The 18,375-nt window shown below is 44.4% G+C and overlaps 1 protein-coding gene across 1 annotated transcript in view; it reads right to left on the bottom strand.

Annotated features, from left to right (window-relative positions):
* The window catches only part of dnah1 (dynein, axonemal, heavy chain 1), a 437,548-nt gene that overhangs the window by 283,690 nt on the left and 135,483 nt on the right, over positions 1 to 18,375 (bottom strand). Inside the window, exons 25-26 of the mRNA XM_060835044.1 lie at positions 17,862 to 18,002; positions 9,246 to 9,409 (exon numbers count right to left, since the gene is read on the bottom strand). Of these exons, the coding sequence (XP_060691027.1) occupies positions 9,246 to 9,409; positions 17,862 to 18,002 (305 nt within the window). The remainder of the gene's footprint in view (positions 1 to 9,245; positions 9,410 to 17,861; positions 18,003 to 18,375) is intronic.

Below are 18,375 nucleotides of genomic sequence, written 5' to 3'. Positions count from 1 at the left end.
TTGAATCTGAAACCAAAAGACAAAATGCTGGAAAATGACGTTTCGAGTCTGACTGACCCTTTGTCAAAGCCAAAAAAAGGAAGAAAGAGGGAGGTATTATGTGTGTGCTAAAGTGGCAAGCCACGGGAAGGTCTGGGACCTGATTGCGTACAGACCGAAGGTGCTCAGCAAATCGATCACCCAGTCGGTGTTATGTCTCTCTGTTATAGAGGAGACCACACTGGGAGCAATGAATGCAATAGATCAAATTGAATCTATACTAGGCTGAGAGAAGGCGAGTCATGGCTCCAGAAGCAAAGGTAGCAATAAAGAAGCATAGAGAGATTATAGGGAGATTAGGAGCTGTGAATGACCAAGGCTGAAGACAGTGCTATATGGCAAAATATGTGGGGGATGGGGTGAAGCAGAGGCAAAATAGAAAACAGGGGAGAAGGGTAGCAAAGGGGGAAGAGGAGAGGGAAAAGGTGATGAGAGAGTGGGGAGCGAAAGAGTGATAATCAAGAAATAAGAGGTACAGAACAGTGAAAAAAAATATAAAAAAGATAAATAAAATAAATGAAATAAAATTATGGAGCAGAATGAAAACAGAGGGGTTGAGATGGGATAATCATCTGAAGTTGTTGAATTCAATGTTGAGACCGGCAGACTGTAACGTGCCTAGTCGGAAGATGAGATCCGGTTCCTCCAGTTTGCGTTCAGCTTCACTGGAACATTGCAGCAGGCCAAGGACAGACATGTGGGCATGGGAGCAGGATTGTGTGCTAGAGTGGCAACTGCTGAAAATGTGTTGCTGGTTAAAGCGCAGCAGGTCAGGCAGCATCCAAGAAACAGGAAATTCGACATTTCGGGCTAAAGCCCTTCATCAGGAATGAGGAAAGTGTGTCCAGCAGGCTAAGATAAAAGGTAGGGAGGAGGGACTTGGGGGAGGGGTGATGGAGATGTGATAGGTGGAAGGAGGTGATAGGCCGGAGTGGGGTGGGGGCGGAGAGGTCAGGAAGAAAATTGCAGGTTAGGAGGGCGGTGCTGAGTTCGAGGGAATCGACTGAGACAAAGTGGGGGGAGGGGAAATGAGGAAACTGGAGAAATCTGAGTTCATCCCTTGTGGTTGGAGGGTTCCCAGGCGGAAGATGAGGCGCTCCTCCTCCAACCGTCGTGTTGTTATGTTCTGGCGATGAAGGAGACCAAGGACCTGCATGTCCTTGGTGGAGTGGGAGGGAGAGTTAAAGTGTTGAGCCACGGGGTGGTTGGGTTGGTTGGTCCGGGCGGCCCAGAGGTGTTCCCTGAAGCGTTCCGCAAGTAGACGGCCCGTCTCCCCAATATAGAGGAGGCCACATCGGGTGCAGCGGATGCAATAGACGCTGTGCATGGAGGTGCAGGTGAATTTGTGGCGGATATGGAAGGATCCCTTGGGGCCTTGGAGAGAAGTAAGGGAGGTGTGGGCGCAAGTTTTGCAGTTCCTGCGGTTGCAGGGGAAGGTGCCGGGAGTGGAGGTTGGTTGGTGGGGGGTGTGGACCTGAAGAGGGAGTCACGAAGGGAGTGGTCTTTGCGGAACGCTGATAGGGGAGGGGAGGGAAATATATCCCTGGTGGTGGGGTCCATTTGGAGGTGACGGAAATGACGGCGGATGATACGCTGTATACGGAGGTTGGTGGGGTGGTAGGTGAGAACCAGTGGGGTTCTGTCCTGGTCGTGGTTGGAGGGGTGGGGCTCAAGGGCGGAGGAGCGGGAAGTGGAGGAGATGTGGTGGAGGGCATCGTCGATCACGTCTGGGGGGAATCTGCGGTCCTTGAAGAAGGAGGCCATCTGGGCTGTACGGTATTGGAACTGGTCCTCCTGGGAGCAGATGTGGCGGAGACGAAGGAATTGGGAATATGGGATGGCGTTTTTAGAGGGGGCAGGGTGGGAGGAGGTGTAGTCCAGGTAGCTGTGGGAGTCATTCGGTTTATAGTAGATGTCTGTGTTGATTCGGTCGCCCGAGATAGAAATGGAAAGGTCTAGGAAGGGGAAGGAGGAGTCTGAGACAGTCCAGGTGAATTTGAGGTCGGGATGGAAGGTGTTGGTAAAGTTGATGAACTGTTCAACCTCCTCGTGGGAGCACGAGGCAGCGCCGATACAGTCATCAATGTAGCGGAGGAAAAGGTGGGGGGTGGTGCCAGTGTAGTTGCGGATGATGGACTGTTCCACATATCCTACGAAGAGACAGGCATAGCTGGGGCCCATGCGGGTGCCCATGGCAACTCCTTTAGTTTGGAGGAAGTGGGAGGATTGGAAAGAGAAGTTGTTCAGGGTGAGGACCAGTTCAGTCAGTCGAAGGAGGGTGTCAGTGGAAGGGTACTGGTTGGTGCGGCGGGAAAGGAAGAAGCGGAGGGCTTTGAGTCCTTCATGATAGGGGATGGAGGTGTACAGGGACTGGATGTCCATCGTGAAGATAAGGCGTTGGGGACCGGGGAAGCGAAAAATCATGGAGGAGGTGGAGGGCGTGGGTGGTGTCCCGAACGTAGGTGGGGAGTTCTTGGACTAAAGTGGACAGAGCCGTGTCGAGGTACGCTGAGATGAGTTCGGTGGGGCAGGAGCAGGCTGAGACAATGGGTCGGCCGGGGCAGTCAGGTTTGTGGATTTTGGGCAGGAGGTAGAAATGGGCGGTGCAGGGTTGTGGGACTATGAGGTTGGAGGCAGTGGATGGGAGATCCCCTGAGGTGATGAGGTTATGGATGGTCTGGGAGACAATGGTTTGGTGGTGGGAGGTGGGGTCATGGTCAAGGGGGCAATAGGAGGAGGTGTTCGCGAGCTGGCGTTTGGCCTCAGTGATATAAAGGTCGGTGCGCCAAACTACTACCGCGCCTCCCTTGTCTGCCGGTTTGATGGTGAGGTTGGGGTTGGAGCGGAGGGAGTGGAGGGCTGCACATTCCGAGGGTGAGAGGTTGGAGTGGGTAATAGGGGTGGACAGTTTGAGTCGGTTAATGTCGCGGCGGCAGTTGGCTATAAATAGATCGAGAGTGGGTAAGAGGCCAGCACGGGGTGTCCAGGTGGATGGGGTGTGTTGGAGGCAGGAGAAGGGGTCGTCAGAGGGTGGGCGGGAGTCTTGGTTGTAAAAGTAGGCACGGAGGCGAAGGCGGCGGAAGAATTGTTCAATATCTCGCCACGTGTTGAACTCATTAATCTGAGGGCGTAGGGGAATGAAGGTGAGGCCTCTGCTGAGGACTGATCTTTCATCCTCAGAGAGGGGGAGGTCTGGAGGGATGGTGAAGATCCGGCAAGGCTGGGAGCTAGGACCTGGTATGAGGCTGGGAGCTAGGACCTGGTGTGGGACTGGAGCTGGGAGTGGGGGCAGGGTTAGGGGCGGGGACAGAGATCGACGTAGGGGTGGGGTTACGCGTGGTGACGGAAGTCGGCAAGCCACGGGAAGGTCTGGGATCTGATTTCGTACAGACCGGAGGTGCTCAGCAAAGCGATCACCCAGTCGGCGTTCTGTCTCTCCGTTATAGAGGAGATCACACTGGGAGCAACGAATGCAATAGATCAAATTGAAAGAGGTACAAGTGAAACGCTGCTTAATCTGAAATGAGGGTCTGGGGCCTTGGATGGTGAGCATGGAAGAGGTAAAGGGGCAGGTGTTGCACCTTCTGCGATTGCATGGGAAGGTGCCATGTGTGATGGGAGAGGTGTTAGGTGTGATGGAGGAGTGGGCTAGGTTGTTCCGGAGGCAGGGGGAGGGAAGGGAAGATATGTTTAGTGGTGGTGTCGTGTTGGAGTTGGCGAATATGGCAGAGGATTATTCTTTGCATGTGAAGGCTGGTGGGGTAAAAGGTGAGAACAAGAGGGACCCTATCCTTGTTCTGGGAGTGAGAGTCGTGGCGCGGGAGATGGACCACATGCTGTCGAGAGCCCTGTCAACAACTGTAGGTGGAAAGCCACGGTTGGAGAAGAAGGAGCACATATTAAGAGCACCACTTTGGAAAGTGGCCTCATCAGAACAAATGCGGTGGAGGCAAAGGAGCTGAGAGAATGGGATAGAGTCCTTACAGGATGTAAGGTGAGAAGAGCTGTAGTCCAGATAGCTGTGGGGGTCAGTGGGATATTAATGTTAATATTAATGGATATTAATGGATAGACTATTGCCGGAAATGGAGACAGAAAGGTCAAGGTAAGGAAGGCAAGATGATGGAGGGATGGAAACTGGAAGTGAAGTTTATGAATTTTTCCAGATCAGGACGAGAGCATGAAGCCACTCCGAAATAGTCAGCGATGTACCGATAAAGCAGTTGTGGGAGGGGACCCAGGTAGGCCTGAAACAAGAAATGTTCCACTTGCCCCATGAAAAGGCAGGCCTAGCTAGGACCCATGCGGGTACCCATTGCTACAACTTTGATTTGGGATGAGTTGAAGGAGAAGTTGTTGAGAGAGAGAACACGTTCAGCCAGGTGGAGGTGAGCGGTGGTGGATGGAGATTGTTTGGGCCTTTTTTCAAGAAAGAAGTGAAGAGCTTTCAAGCCGTCTTGGTGTGGGATTGAGGTGTAAAGTGATTGCACATCCATGGTGAATAGGTGGTGGTTAGGGCCTGCAAATTGAAAGCCGTCAATGTGTTGCAGGGCATCAGAGGAATCCCGGATGTAGGTGGGGAGGGAGTAAATCAGAGGAGTAAGGAGGAAATAAGTTCAGTGGGGCAGGAGCATGCTGACACAATGGACCTGCCGGGACAGTCCTTCTTGTGGATTTTGGGGAGTAGGTAGAAGTGGACTGTCCGGGGTTGGCAGACAATGAGGGTGGAAGCTGTGGGGGGGGAAGAGGCGTTCTGAGGAAATGAGGTCAGTCACGTTGTTGGAAACAATGGCTTGATGCTCAGTGGTGTGATCATGCTCCAGGGGGAGGTAGGAGGAGGGATCTGAGAGTTGGCGCTCAGCCTCTGCGAGGTAAAGGTCAGTACGCCAGATGGCAACCCCAACTTTGTCAGCAGATTTGATGACAAGGTTGAGGTTGGACCTAAAGGAGCAAAGGGCAGAAAGTTTGGATGGAGAGAAGTTGGAATGGGTAAGAAGGGCAGAGAAATTAAGGCGGCCAATTTAACCTGGGGCAGTGTTTTGTAGAGGAATAAGACGGTGTTATTTTCTGGGTGTGTAGATTGTGATGGAGCAAAAATGGCCTTTGCAATGATATGTACTTCTTGTCAGATGTGGGAGTTTAAAGGGAGTTTAAGGGTTACTGCGGATTATATCTGCCATAAATGCTGTTGGATGCGAATCTTATCAGAGCGAATGGATCGGTTGGAGAGACAGTTATAAGCAATGAGGAATTTGCAACAGTAACAGTATGTGATGGATAGAATTATAGGAGGTGGGGGGGAAAATGTCTCAGATACACAAATGGGTTAACTCCAGGAAAGGTAAGAGAGGTAGGCAGCTAGTGCAAGAGTCTTTTCTGGACATGCCCATTTCAAATAGGTATGCTGTTTTGGAAAATGTAGGGGGTGATGGATTCTCAGGGGAACATAGCATGAACAGCCAAATTTCTGGTATGGGGACTGGATCTGATGAAACGAGGGGTACATCGGGTTCCAAGAGATCGATTGTGTTCGGGGATTCTCTAGTCCGAGGTACAGACAGATGTTCCTGTGGCCAGCAGCGAAAAAGCAGAATGGTGTGTTGCTTCCCTGGTGTCAGGATCAAGGATGTCTCAGAGAGGGTGCAGAATGTTCTCAAGGGGGAGGCAGCCAGCAAGAGGTCATTGTCCACATTGGAACCAATGACATAGTAAGAGAAAAGGTTGAGATTCTAAAGGGAGATTACAGAGAGTTAGCGAGAAATTTAAAAAGAAGGTCCTTGAGAGTATTAATATCTGGATTACTCCCAGTGCTACGAGCTAGTAAGGGTAGGAACAGGAGGATAGAGCAGATGAATGCATGGCTGAGGAGCTGGTATATGGGAGAAGGATTCACATTTTTGGATCATTGGAATCTCTTTTGGGGTAGAAGAAGTGACCTGTACAAGGAGGACAGATTGCACCTGAATTGGAAGGGGACTAATATACTGGCAGGGAAATTTGCTAGAGCTACTCGGGAGGATTTAAACCCAGGGAGATAGTGAGGAAAGATTTCAATCTGAGACTGGTACAGTTGAGAACAGAAATAAGTCAAACAGTCAGGGACAAGGTAGGACTAATAGATTAAACTGCATTTATTTCAATGCAAGGCACCTAACAGGGAAGGCAGATGAACTCAGGGCATGGTTAGGAACATGGGACTGGAATATCATAACAATTATAGAAACATGGCTCAGGGACGGGCAGGACTGGCAGCTTAATGTTCCAGGATACAAATGCTACAGGAAGGATAGAAAGGGAGGCAAGAGAGGAGGGGATGTGGCATTTTTGATAAAGGATAGCATTACAGCTGTGCTGAGGGAGGATATTCCCGGAAATACATCCAGGGAAGTTATTCGGGTGGAACTGAGAAATAAGAAAGGGATGATCACCTTATTGGGATTGTATTATAGACCCCCTAATAATCCGAGGGAAATTGAGAAACAAACTTGTAAGGAGATCTCAGCTATCTGTAAGAATAATAGGGTGGTATGGTAGGGGATTTTAACTTTCCAAACATAGACTGGAACTGCAATAGTGTTAAAGGTTTAGATGGAGAGGTATTTGTTAAGTGCATACAAGAAAATTTTCTGCTTCAGTATGTGGATGTACCTACTCGAGAAGTTGCAAAACTTGACCTGCTCTTGGGAAATAAGGCAGGGAAGGTGACCAAGGTGTCAGTGGGGAAGCACTTTGTGGCCAGCGACCATAATTCTATTCGATTTAAAATAATGATGGAAAAGGATAGACCAGATCTAAAAGTTGAAGTTCTAAATTGAAGAAAGGCCAATTTAGACAGTGTTAGGCAAGAACTTTCAAAAGCTGACTGGGGGCAGATGTTCGCAGGTAAAGGGACGGCTCGAAAATGGGAAGCCTTCAGAAATGAGATAACGAGAATCCAGAAAAAGTATACTTCTGTCAGAGTGAAAGGAAAGGCTGGTAGGTATAGGGAATGCTGATGACGAAAGAAATTGAGGGTTTGGTCAAGAAAAAGAAGGAAACATATGTAAGGTATAGACAGGATAGATTGAGTGAATCCTCAGAAAAGTATAAAGGAAGTAGGAGTATACTGGGTGGGTTACTCTTTGGAGGGTCGGTGTGGACTTGTTGGGCCAAAAGGCCTGGTTCCACACTGTAGGTAATCCAGTCTAATCTGTACTTAAGACGGAAATCAGGAGGGCAAAAAGGGGACATGAGATAGCTTTGGCAAATAGAATTAAGGAGATTCCAAAGGGCTTTTCCAAATACATTAAAGACAAAAGGGTAACTTGGGAGAGAATAGGGCCCCTCAAAGATCAGCAAGGCGGCCTTTGTGTGGATCCGCAGAAAATGGGGGAGATACTAAATGAGTATTTTGCATCAGTATTTAGTGTGGAAAAGGATATGGAAGAAATCGACTGTAGGAAAATAGATGGTGACATCTTGCAAAATGTCCATGTTATAGAAGAGGAAGTGCTGGATGCCTTGAAATGCATAAAAGTAGACCTGATCAGGTGTACTCGAGAACTCTGTGGGAAGCTAGAGAAGTGATTGCTGGGCCCTTTGCTGTTATATTTATATCATTGATAGTCACAGGTGAGCTGCCGAAAGACTAGAGGTTGGAAAATGTGGTGTCACTCTTTAAGAAGGGTGGTAAGGACAAGGGAACTAGAGACCACTGAGCCTGACCTTGGTGGTGGGCAAGTTGTGGGAGGGAATCCTGAGGGACAGGTTGTATACGTATTTGGAAAGGCAAGGACTGATTAGGGATAGTCAACATGGTTTTGTGCATGAGAAATCATGTCTCACAAACTTGATTGAGTGTTTTGAAGTAACAAAGAGGATTGATGAGGGCAGAGTGGTAGATGTGATCTATATGGACTTCAGTAAGGCGTTTGACAAGATTCCCCATGGGAGACTGATTAGCAAGGTTAGATCACATGGGAGAACTAGCCATTTGGATACAGAACTGGCTCAAAGGTAGAACATGGAGGGTGGTGGTGGAGGGTTTGTTTTCAGACTGGAGGCCAGTCTAGTGGAGTGGAGTGGAGTGCCACAAGGATTGGTGCTGGGTCCTCTACTTTTTGTCATTTACATAAATGATTTGGATGCGAGCATAAGAGGTATAGTTAGTGCGTTTGCAGATGACACCAAAATTGGAGATGTAGTGGACAGCGAAGAGGAATACCTCAGATTACAAAAGGATCTTGATCAGATGGGCCAATGGCAGAGAAGTGGCAGATGGAGTTTAAGTCAGATAAATGCAATTTGGGAAAGCAAACCTTAGCAGGACTTATACACTTAATGGTAAGGTCCGAGGGAGTGTTGCTGAAAAAAGAGACCTTGGAGTGCAGGTTCATAGCTCCTTGAAAGTGGAGTCACAGGTAGATATGATAGTGAAGAAGGCATATGGTCTGCTTTACTTTATTGGTAAGAGTATTGAGTACAGGAGATGGGAGGTCATGTTGCGGCTGTACAGGACATTGGTTAGGCCACTGTTGGAATATTGCATGCAATTCTGGTCTCCTTCCTATCGGAAAAATGTTGTGAAGCTTGAAAGGATTCAGAAAAGATTTACAAGGGTGTTGCCAGTGTTGGAGTATTTGAGCTATAGGGAGAGGCTGAACAGGCTGGGGCTGTTTTCCCTGGAGCGTCAGAGGCTAAGGGGTGACCTTATAGAGGTTTACAAAATTATGAAGGGCGTGGATAGGGTAAATAGGCAAAGTCTTTTCCCTTGGGGGGAGTCCAGAACGAGAGGGCATGGGTTTAGGGAGAGAGGGGAAAGTTATAAAACAGATCTAAGGGGCAACGTTTTCACACAGAGGGTGGTACAAGTATGGAAATGAGCTGCCAGAGGAAGTGGTGGAGGCTGGTACAATTGCAACATTTTAAGAGGCATCTGGATGGGTATATGAATAGCAAGGGTTTGGAGGGATATGGTCCGGGTGCTGGCAGGTGGGACTTGATTGTGTTGGGATATCTGGTCAGCATGGATGGGTTGGACCAAAGGGTCTGTTTGCATGCAATACATCTCTATGACGTTATGACTCTATGACTCTGTACTTGTTTCATTTCAGGAAGCTATGTGAAAGAACCACTTGACTTCTGGTACATTGGATAATGATGGTGGTAAACCACTCATCTCTGTTGCAAACCATTTAAACTGATCTAATAATAAAACAAGCATTTACCGAAGCTGGCTGATCCATTCAAAGTCATTCTCACTTTGAACATTTTCCTCCAGAAGGTTAGCCACTACGTCCTTGGCATGTACTTCAATCACAATCAGTGCTGATAATATTGTTCTTTGCATTCTCGTCAGCTTCCCTCTCACGAGACCCACCAAATCATTCAGCTATGTTTTTCGAAAAAGAAATTTTGAAGTCATACAAAAGAAACATGAGGCTAATCAGCATTCAATACTATAGCAGTACCCGAGAACTGTAAGGAAGAATCAGCACTTGAGATAAATATTAAAAATTAATTAAAATGTTAACAAAATTAAGAATGAACAAAACCAATCCCAGGTAGTAAATGGCCTAGAATGTTTGAAGGAAGTTGGGAAGGAGAGGTGCAGGGACAATTATCATTTTCTGAAATTTTTAGAAGCAGGCACAGTACCAGAGTACAGCTCTGAACTAAATATTTGTCCAAAGTCGGGCAAAAGAGATAAGCTAAGAGAAAGCTATTAGCCTAACATCAATTGTAGAGTATTCAAACTAGGTGAGGAGGGGTGAATCGGCACCCCTCTTTTCAACCTCCACAAGAGCCTGCAACAAAGGTTTCTGCTCTTTTTAGCATGGGGCTATACCTCTTTACAATGAAAATGCGTTTACTAATTTCCTATGTAGCTGCAGTGAGATAATTGTAATGTTTTCATATACAATTTTATTATCTGCTAACCCTGAGAAAAATTATTAAGACTCAATGTCAAGCATACACACAGGTCCAAATTTAAAAAGGGACAGTATCCCATACAAAAAAGATTTATAAATATACTGCTTATAGTACTTAGGGAGTCCTTAAGGTGTAAGATTTTAAACTGAAACTACGATTGTTTAATTGATGTCTTGGATGAAGTCATAGAGTCTTATGGCAAGGAGACAGGCCCTTTGGCCCAAACTGATCCTTGGCAATCAAAATGTCAACCTACGCTTACACCATTTCCTTGCACTTGGCCCATATCCTTCTCAACCTTTTCTATCTATGTATTTGTATAAATGTTTTTTAAAAGTTACAGGGAGAGGTTGAATAGGCTGGGACTGTTTTCCTTAGAGCCTCAGAGGCTAAGGGGTAACCTTCAAGAGGTTATAAATTATAATTATAAATTATAAAATCATGAAGGGCATGGATAGGGTAAATAGACAAGGTCTTTTCCCCGAGGTGGGGGAGTCCAGAACTAGAAGGCATAGGTTAGGGTGAGAGGGGAAAGATATAAAAGAGACCTAAGGGCTAATTGTTTCATGCAGAGGGTGGTACGTGTATGGAATGAGCTGCCTAGGGAAGTGGTGGAGGCTGGTATAGTTGCAACATTTAACAATCATCTGGATGGGTTTATGAATAGGAAGGGTTTGGGGGGGATATGGGCCTCGTAATGGCAAGTGGGACTAGATTGGGTTGGGATATCTGGTCGGCATGGATGGGTTAGACCAAAGGGTTTGTTTCCGTGCTGTACACCTCTACAACTCTATGAGTCTAAATGTTGTGTTATGGCATGGGTTAAACCCCTCTGCTAATTTAAAGCCGACAAACAAAAGCTCACCTCGCATCATAATCTGTTAAAATTCAAGAGGTAAAGAATTATCCCAGAGGTCATTTAAAGTGAAAATTAACAATTTTATTTCTGAACAACTTTTTACTCTCTCATAAACCTATCTTTACCTCCCCACTCTACAATATTGATCCAATAAAAATCCTGATTAAGATTTACAAACTAAATTCAAATTTCAAAGCCAGCCAGCTGTTGAATCTGGCTTCCTGGTCCAGTCAAATCCACTTTGAAACTCAGTCACTTGTGCTTCGGTGATGTCGGTGGCCATTTAAGTCAATGTTTTTAGTTGCTTTTAAAAAATTATTTCAGTCCATTAAAGCCCCAAGTGTCAAATCAAACAATGAAATTAAAATTCAAGAGTTCATTTTTACAATACCATCAAAGAGTTAACCCCAGGATGACATAAGAGAAGTTTCAGAAAGGCACAAGCTGTTAAGAGAAAAAGCATGAATTTGATAAATTTAATTGAAATATGAGGGTCAGCTAAAGGGAAATATATTTGCATTTGAATTTTCAGAAGGCATTTGGTAAGGTACCATTCGGTCACTTGTTACAAACATATGGAAACTTTTAATTATCATGGGACTCTGTTCAGTACTTAAACACTGATTTTCCAAACATTAATTTTTAGCAATTTTGGAGAAGATTTGTGGTTCAGGTTGTGGACCAGATTGTAAATTTGCTCGCTGAGCTGATAGATTTGTTCTTAGACATTTCGTCACCATGCTCGGTATCATCATCAGTGAGCCTCTGGTGAAGTGTTGGTGTTCTGTCCTGTTTGCTATTTATCTGTCTCGGTTTGTTGTGGTAGATGATATAATTTCCGATTCTGTTTTTGAGAGGTTGGTAAATGGGGTCCAAATCTTTATGTTAGTTAATGGAGTTCCAGTTTGAATGACAGGCCTCTGGGAATTCCTGTGCATGTCTGTGTTTAGCCTATCCCAGGATGGATGCATTGTCCCAGTCGAATTGGTGCACCTCTTCGTCTGTGTGTATGGATACCAGTGATAATTGATCTTTTGGTGGCTAGTTGGTGTTCATGTATACTGGTGGTTAGTTTCCTGCCTGTTTCTCCAACGGAATGTTTGTTGCAGTCCTTGCAGGGTATTTTATATATGATGTTCGATCTGCTAGTTGTTGGTATAGGGTGCTTTAAATTCATCAGAAGCTGTTTCGGTGTGGTGCTAGGTTTGTGGGCTACCATGATGCTTAAGGGCCAAAGTTGTCTGGTCGCCATATCCGAGATGTCTTTGATAGATGGCAGGGTGGCTACGGTGTCTGTGTGTTCTTATTTAGGTCTGTTGTGCAGGAACCAGCCGACTGCGATTTTGGGTACACGTTGTTTCCGAATACATAATGTAGGTGTTTTTCCTTTCCTTCTCATAGTTCCTGGGTGCTGCAATGTGTTGTGGCTTGTTTAAATAATGTCCTGATACAGTTTTATTTGTGGGGTTGCGATGATTGCACCTGTATCAAGATTAGAGTGGTGCTGGAAAAGCACAGCAGGTCAGGTAGCATCTGAGGAGCAGGAAAATTGACGTTTCAGGCAGGAGCCCTTCATCAGGAATGAGCCAGCTGAGTATCTGTGTGGCTTTTCAGTACACACTGGTCTGTAGCTCTCCATTGGCTTTTCGTTCTACTGTGACATCCAGGAAAGGGAGTCTGTTATTGTTCTCTTCCTCTTTGCATCATGGTAGCCCACAAACCTACCACCACACTGAAAGAGCTCCTGATGAATTTAAAGGACCCTGTATCAAGAACCAGTAGAATGAACAATCATATTCAAAATACCCTGCAAGGACTGCAATAAACATTACATTGGACAAATGGGCAGGAAACTAGCCACCAGGATACATGAACACCAACTAGCCACCAAACGACATGACCAACAATCATTCGTATCTTACACACAGAAGAAGAGGGACACCAGTTCGACTGGGACAATATATCCATCCTGGGACAGGCTAAACAAAGACACACACTGCAAATAATTGACATCTGTCATTCAAACTGGAACTCCATTAACGAACATATAGACGTGAACCCCATTTATCAACTCTCAGAAACAGAAATAGAAATGATATCACCTACCGTTACAAACCAAGACAGAAAAACAGCAAGTGGGCAGAACACCAATGCTTCACCAGGGGCTCACTGATGGTGTTACCTAGCATGGTGATGAAACATTTGAGTACGAATCTACCAGGTCAGCGAGCAAATTTACAACCTGATTAATTTTTTGGTGATAGCACCACAGAAAGGAAAAGCTTGTAATAGTTACCCAGTAAATGAAGTCTAAAACATAGTTGCACAGACAAGGTACTCTTCCTAAGTCAACAAGTAGGTTTTCTCAAGTTGATAGTCAGAGCGTTATCAACTAGGAGACAGTGAGGTCTGCAGATGCTGGAGATCAGAGTTGAAAGTGTTTGCCAGGGCCCCAAACGTCAATTTTCCTGCTCCTCGGATACTGCCTGACCTGCTGTGCTTTTCCAACAACACACTCTCAAGTCAGAGCGTTATACTTGTCTTCAGCACTGGTGAGTTTTTTGGTAATTAAGCACAGAAAATGCAAGAAATCTGGGGTGCAGTATACTCCACCTGAACTTTATTCTCCATTGAAGTTAACGGGGAGGAATAATGGGTAAGATGTGAAACTAGTGTTTCAACTGATTCCATGACAGCCCTATCCAGTGAGTTAAGTTGATATTAAGTCCAAATGTCTGCAATTATATTAATGTTGCTTGACCATGTATTTTGCCCAGAGTGAATCAACATTTTTAGGAAAGGAATAGAAAAGTGATTGAGAAAGAAATATACCTTCGATGACTCTAACCACACTCATGACCAGACCTGTCATCACAGAGAACCTCAGCCAATCTATAACAAGACTTGTCATCACATACCACCTGGGGTGAATCTGTTATAAGTTCCATTACTACACGCAATCTGCATTCAATTCTGAATGATGTATATGAGACAGGTTTAGAAAAGATCGAACATCTCAAAACTGGGCATTCATGAGGTGTTGTGCACAATCAGAGGCAGCAAAACTGTTTTCCAGCGTTATCTAATTTTATGGCCTGGCATCTTTGTAAACTCTAACATCGCCATCAAAGGGGCAGCTACAGTGCAATGAGGAATGTGTAAGAACAAGCCTTTTGCCTGCTCCTTGGATGCTGCCTGACCTGCTGTGCTTTTCCAGCACCACACTTTCGACAGTAATAGTAGCACAAGCATACTTTGACATAGCAGATTGGCACAAGAGGTGAAGTCATATGGTGTCAGAGGTGAGCTGGCAAGATGGATACAGATCTAGCTTAGTCATAGAAGACAGAGGGTAGCAGTGGAATGGAGGGTTGTGACTAGTAGTGTTCCACAGGGATCTGTGCTGGGGCTTCTGCCATTCATGGTCTATGTAAATGATTTGGAGGAAAATGTAGCTGGTCTAATTAGTAAGTTTGTGGATGATACAAAGAGTGGTAATGTTGCGGATGGTGAGGAGGATTATCAGAGAATACAGCAGGATATAGATCAGTTGGAAGCTTCGGCAGAAAAATGGCAGATGGAGTTTAATCCTGACAAATGTGAGGTGATACATTTTGGAAGGTTAAATACAAGCGAAAAATATACAGACGGATCTGGGTGTGCAGGTCAACAGATCACTGAAAGTGGCAGCGCAGACAGCTGATTTGGTAAAAAAAAGGCCTAGGGCATGCTTGCCTACATTGGAAGGGGCATTGAATACAAGGATAAACAAGTTGTGCCCAGCTTTTCAGAACTTTAGTTAGGCAACACTTGGAATATTGAATCTGGTCACCACATTACCAGAATGAAGTGGATGCTTTGAAGAGGGTACAGAAAAGGTTTATCAGGATGTTGCCTGGTATGGGAAATGTTAGCTATGAAGAATGGTTGGATAGACTGGGTTTGTTTTCACTAGAACACAGGAGGTTGAGAGGCGACCTAATATAAGTTTATAAAATTGTGAATGGCATGGGTAGAGTGGGAAGTATGAGGCTTTTTTCCATGATGGTAGGGTCAATTACTAGGTGACACAGCTTCAAGTCCTGGGGGGGGGGGGGGGGGGGATGTTTAAAAGAGATGTGTGAGGCAAGTTCTTCAGACGAAGGGTGATAAGTGTCTGGAGCATGCTGCCAGAGGAGGTGGTGGAAGCAGACATAATAGCAGCATTCAAGAAGCACCTGGACGAATACATGAATAGGAAGGAACTAGAGGGATACGGATCATGTAAGTGAAAACAGTTTTAGTATGGAAGGGCAAAATGTATTATTGCAGGCTTGAAAGGCTGAGGGCCTGTTACTGTGCTGTATTGTTCTTTGTACTTTAAAGCAAGATGTCAAGGCTATAAGGACTAATGGAGTTCTAAACAGCGGAAGTAATATTTTATAGACAGAACTAGGCAATTCCATATCCAACAGATTAAATCAACACACTGTAATCCTGACCACATCCAATCATATACAATGGGTAACAAATAAACTGATAAAACAGCAGGAGCAAACCCCTGAATGATTGCAGAGTTCAGTCTGTCAATACACAACAAAATGGCTGAAGTACTTTCAACCACCTTCAGTTAGATGTACCAAGTAGATGATCCATCTCTACATCCTCTGAGCTCCCCATCACTACAGGCACCTACCTGCAGCTAATTTAATTTAGTCTGTATGGTATCAAGATAAAGCTGAGTACATTGGATCCAGCAAAGACAATAGGTCCTGACAACGTTTCAGCTGTAGTGCTTAAGACTGTGCCCCCAAATTAGACATTTTCTCAGTCAAGCTTTTCCAGTACAACAACAAAAATAGCATCTGTACACTAACATAGTTCATTGAGTTGTGCCCTGTCTACAAGGAAATGGACAAATTCAATCTGCCTATTATTTCTCCATCAAACTGCATTTCATTATCGGCAATATGATGAATGATATCAATTGACACAGTCACCAAAAACCTGACGTCTCATCTGTTTACATATAAATAAATGCCCTCTCAAGATCCTTTTAATCTCTGTACCAAACCAAACTGATTGGAGCCAGGCCTGGTTTATTACCCCTTTGAAAAAAATTCATGTTTTGTTAGGCTCACTGAACTCCAGACCTCATTAAAGTTTGGTCAAAACATGAACAAATCATCAAAGCAGAATATGACCAAACATGGTATCAGGGAGCCGGAGAATCAAGGGAAAACCTCTCCACTAGCTGAAATCATATCTGGCACAAAAGTTAGATAAATGGTTTTTGGAGGTTAATCCTCTTAGCCATGGATATTGCTTCAAAGATTTCTTAGGGTAGTGTTCTGGACTAGGCCAGACCACTCAAACATTCTTAAGCAGACAGCCTCAGAACAAAAGTTTGCAATTTGTTTCAGTAAGCGTCCAGCGAAAATTACCCAGAATAAGATAGTTAGGTTAACTACTTGATTTTAAAACAGACAAAAATTTATTCACAAAATTACACAATGAAACACAAAGAACAGAATAAAGAACCGCTACAGAACTCAGCCTATCCAACTAGACTTAATTATGCTGTTCCGAATATACACAATAGTCCCAATAACAAACTCCTTTTAAAAACCAGTATAAATGGAACACATGCTTATAGGTTGAAGTTGAAGGGCAGAAGATGGAGAGAGAGAGAGAGAGAGAGAGAGCGTTTCCACACAGCTCCCTGTTGAACGTCTCACCAGCTCGGACTAAAACTGCTCAGTTCAGGCAGAAAGCTGACCACTCTCCTTTCTTCATACAGGTCACCTCTAAAACATGGCCACTTTGGCTTGAAGCCTCATCTGTTTACATATAAACAAAGGGTCTCTCAAAATCCTTTTCGTCTCTGTACCCGGTTTATTACCCTGTTGAAAAACATCAAAGACAGAGTCTCCTTGAGCCAAGGAACAGCTTTTAGAAAAAAAAGGGGCTAGCTTTGTGACAGTACTGTCCTAGGCCAAAACATCATTAGTTTTTTCCATTAATGGCTTTACCTCCAGCGATTCAGAAATGGGATGTTCATTGGTGATTGTACAATATTCCACACCATTTCTAATTTCTCAGATACTAAAGCAGTCTGTCTCCCAATGCAAAAGACATGGAAAATATTCAGGCTTGGTCTTATAAATGGTGAATAACATTTGTGCCATTTGAATGCTAGGTAATGACCATGTCAAACAAGACAGAATCCAACCATCTTCCCATGACACTTATTAGTCATACTATCACTGATTCTTTCATCAATAACAACTTGGATTACCTTTGAGTAGAAATGAACTATAATAACCATATAAATATTCTACCTGCAAGAACAAATCAGAGGTTTAGTGAGTGAGTGATTCACCTCCCAACTTCCCAAAGCCTTTCCACCATCTACAAGGCATAAATCAAGAATGACAGAATACTCCACATTTATCTGAATGAATACAGCTCTAACAACACTCAAAAAGGTAAACTTCATTCAGAACAAAACAGTTGATTGGTCTACAACCCATTCACTGCTTTAAACACTTATTTACTCCACCAGTGGCAGCACACATGACAGCACTGTTTACCAATTACAAGATGTATTGCAGCAATTTATCAATTTGGCAACAGTCCCATCCCATGAACAGATTTTGTCTTGAAAAGGCCATTCGTTCCTCTGATTGACCTTTTGTTGTGGTTTCTCAGTCCAGCACTCTTGTTTAATTGTTTACTTTAGAGTAGGTGTCCTGAGGCAAGAGTTTCAAGAAAAACAACTAGTTGAACACCAAGGATATAAGAATCAAGCATTAAGGGTTTTCAAATTATTGAAAGTCTTGTAAGTAAACTCATTTGTGAAATGACCAAAATAAAGTGGCACTATTACCACTTTAATATTTATCTCTGCATATTACTGTTATTACTTGTTTTGAGGTTACATTTGTACTTCACAGTCAATTACTGCGAAATTGAGGTCAGTACACACAGAAAATGATGCAAGAAATATTACAACCCTGGATACATGCACAGTAGTCATTCCATTGCATCTACCAGTAGACAACACACAAACCTGACTGCCAAGTTTTGGGAAGAGTCTGCTTTCCAAATCTCCAATCTGTAGCGCTTCAGATACCTCCATGGTCCAGAAGGTCTGGCAGCCTGCAATAACAACTTGACCAGGCCAGATCAGGACCCATTCTGCACGATTGGTCTGTATAAAACAGCATTGTATCAGTGTATACATGGGGTTCATTATTTAATAATAATCAGACAGCCCCAACTGGCAGAATCAGAAGCTGATTTAACATTTAAAAAGACCTCAGAACTTAACAATTCTGCAAATACAATTTCAATGACCAAGTGAAAAATCACACAACACCAGGTTATAGTCCAACAGATTTATTTTGGAAGTATGGGCTTTCGGAGCACTGCTCCTTCATCAGGTAGCTGTGGAACAGGATCATAAGACAGAATTCATAGCAAAAGATTACTGTTTCAGTTGCATGACACTGTCATCTTTTGCTATAAATTTTGTGTCTTATGATCTTGTAGCTCAGTTACCTAATGAAGGAACAGTGCTCCAA

Source organism: Hemiscyllium ocellatum, chromosome 14, assembly GCF_020745735.1.
Source record: "Hemiscyllium ocellatum isolate sHemOce1 chromosome 14, sHemOce1.pat.X.cur, whole genome shotgun sequence".
NCBI lineage: Eukaryota > Metazoa > Chordata > Chondrichthyes > Orectolobiformes > Hemiscylliidae > Hemiscyllium > Hemiscyllium ocellatum.
Note: the sequence above shows the minus strand (reverse complement) of the source record. Positions and strands in the feature narration are given on the sequence as shown.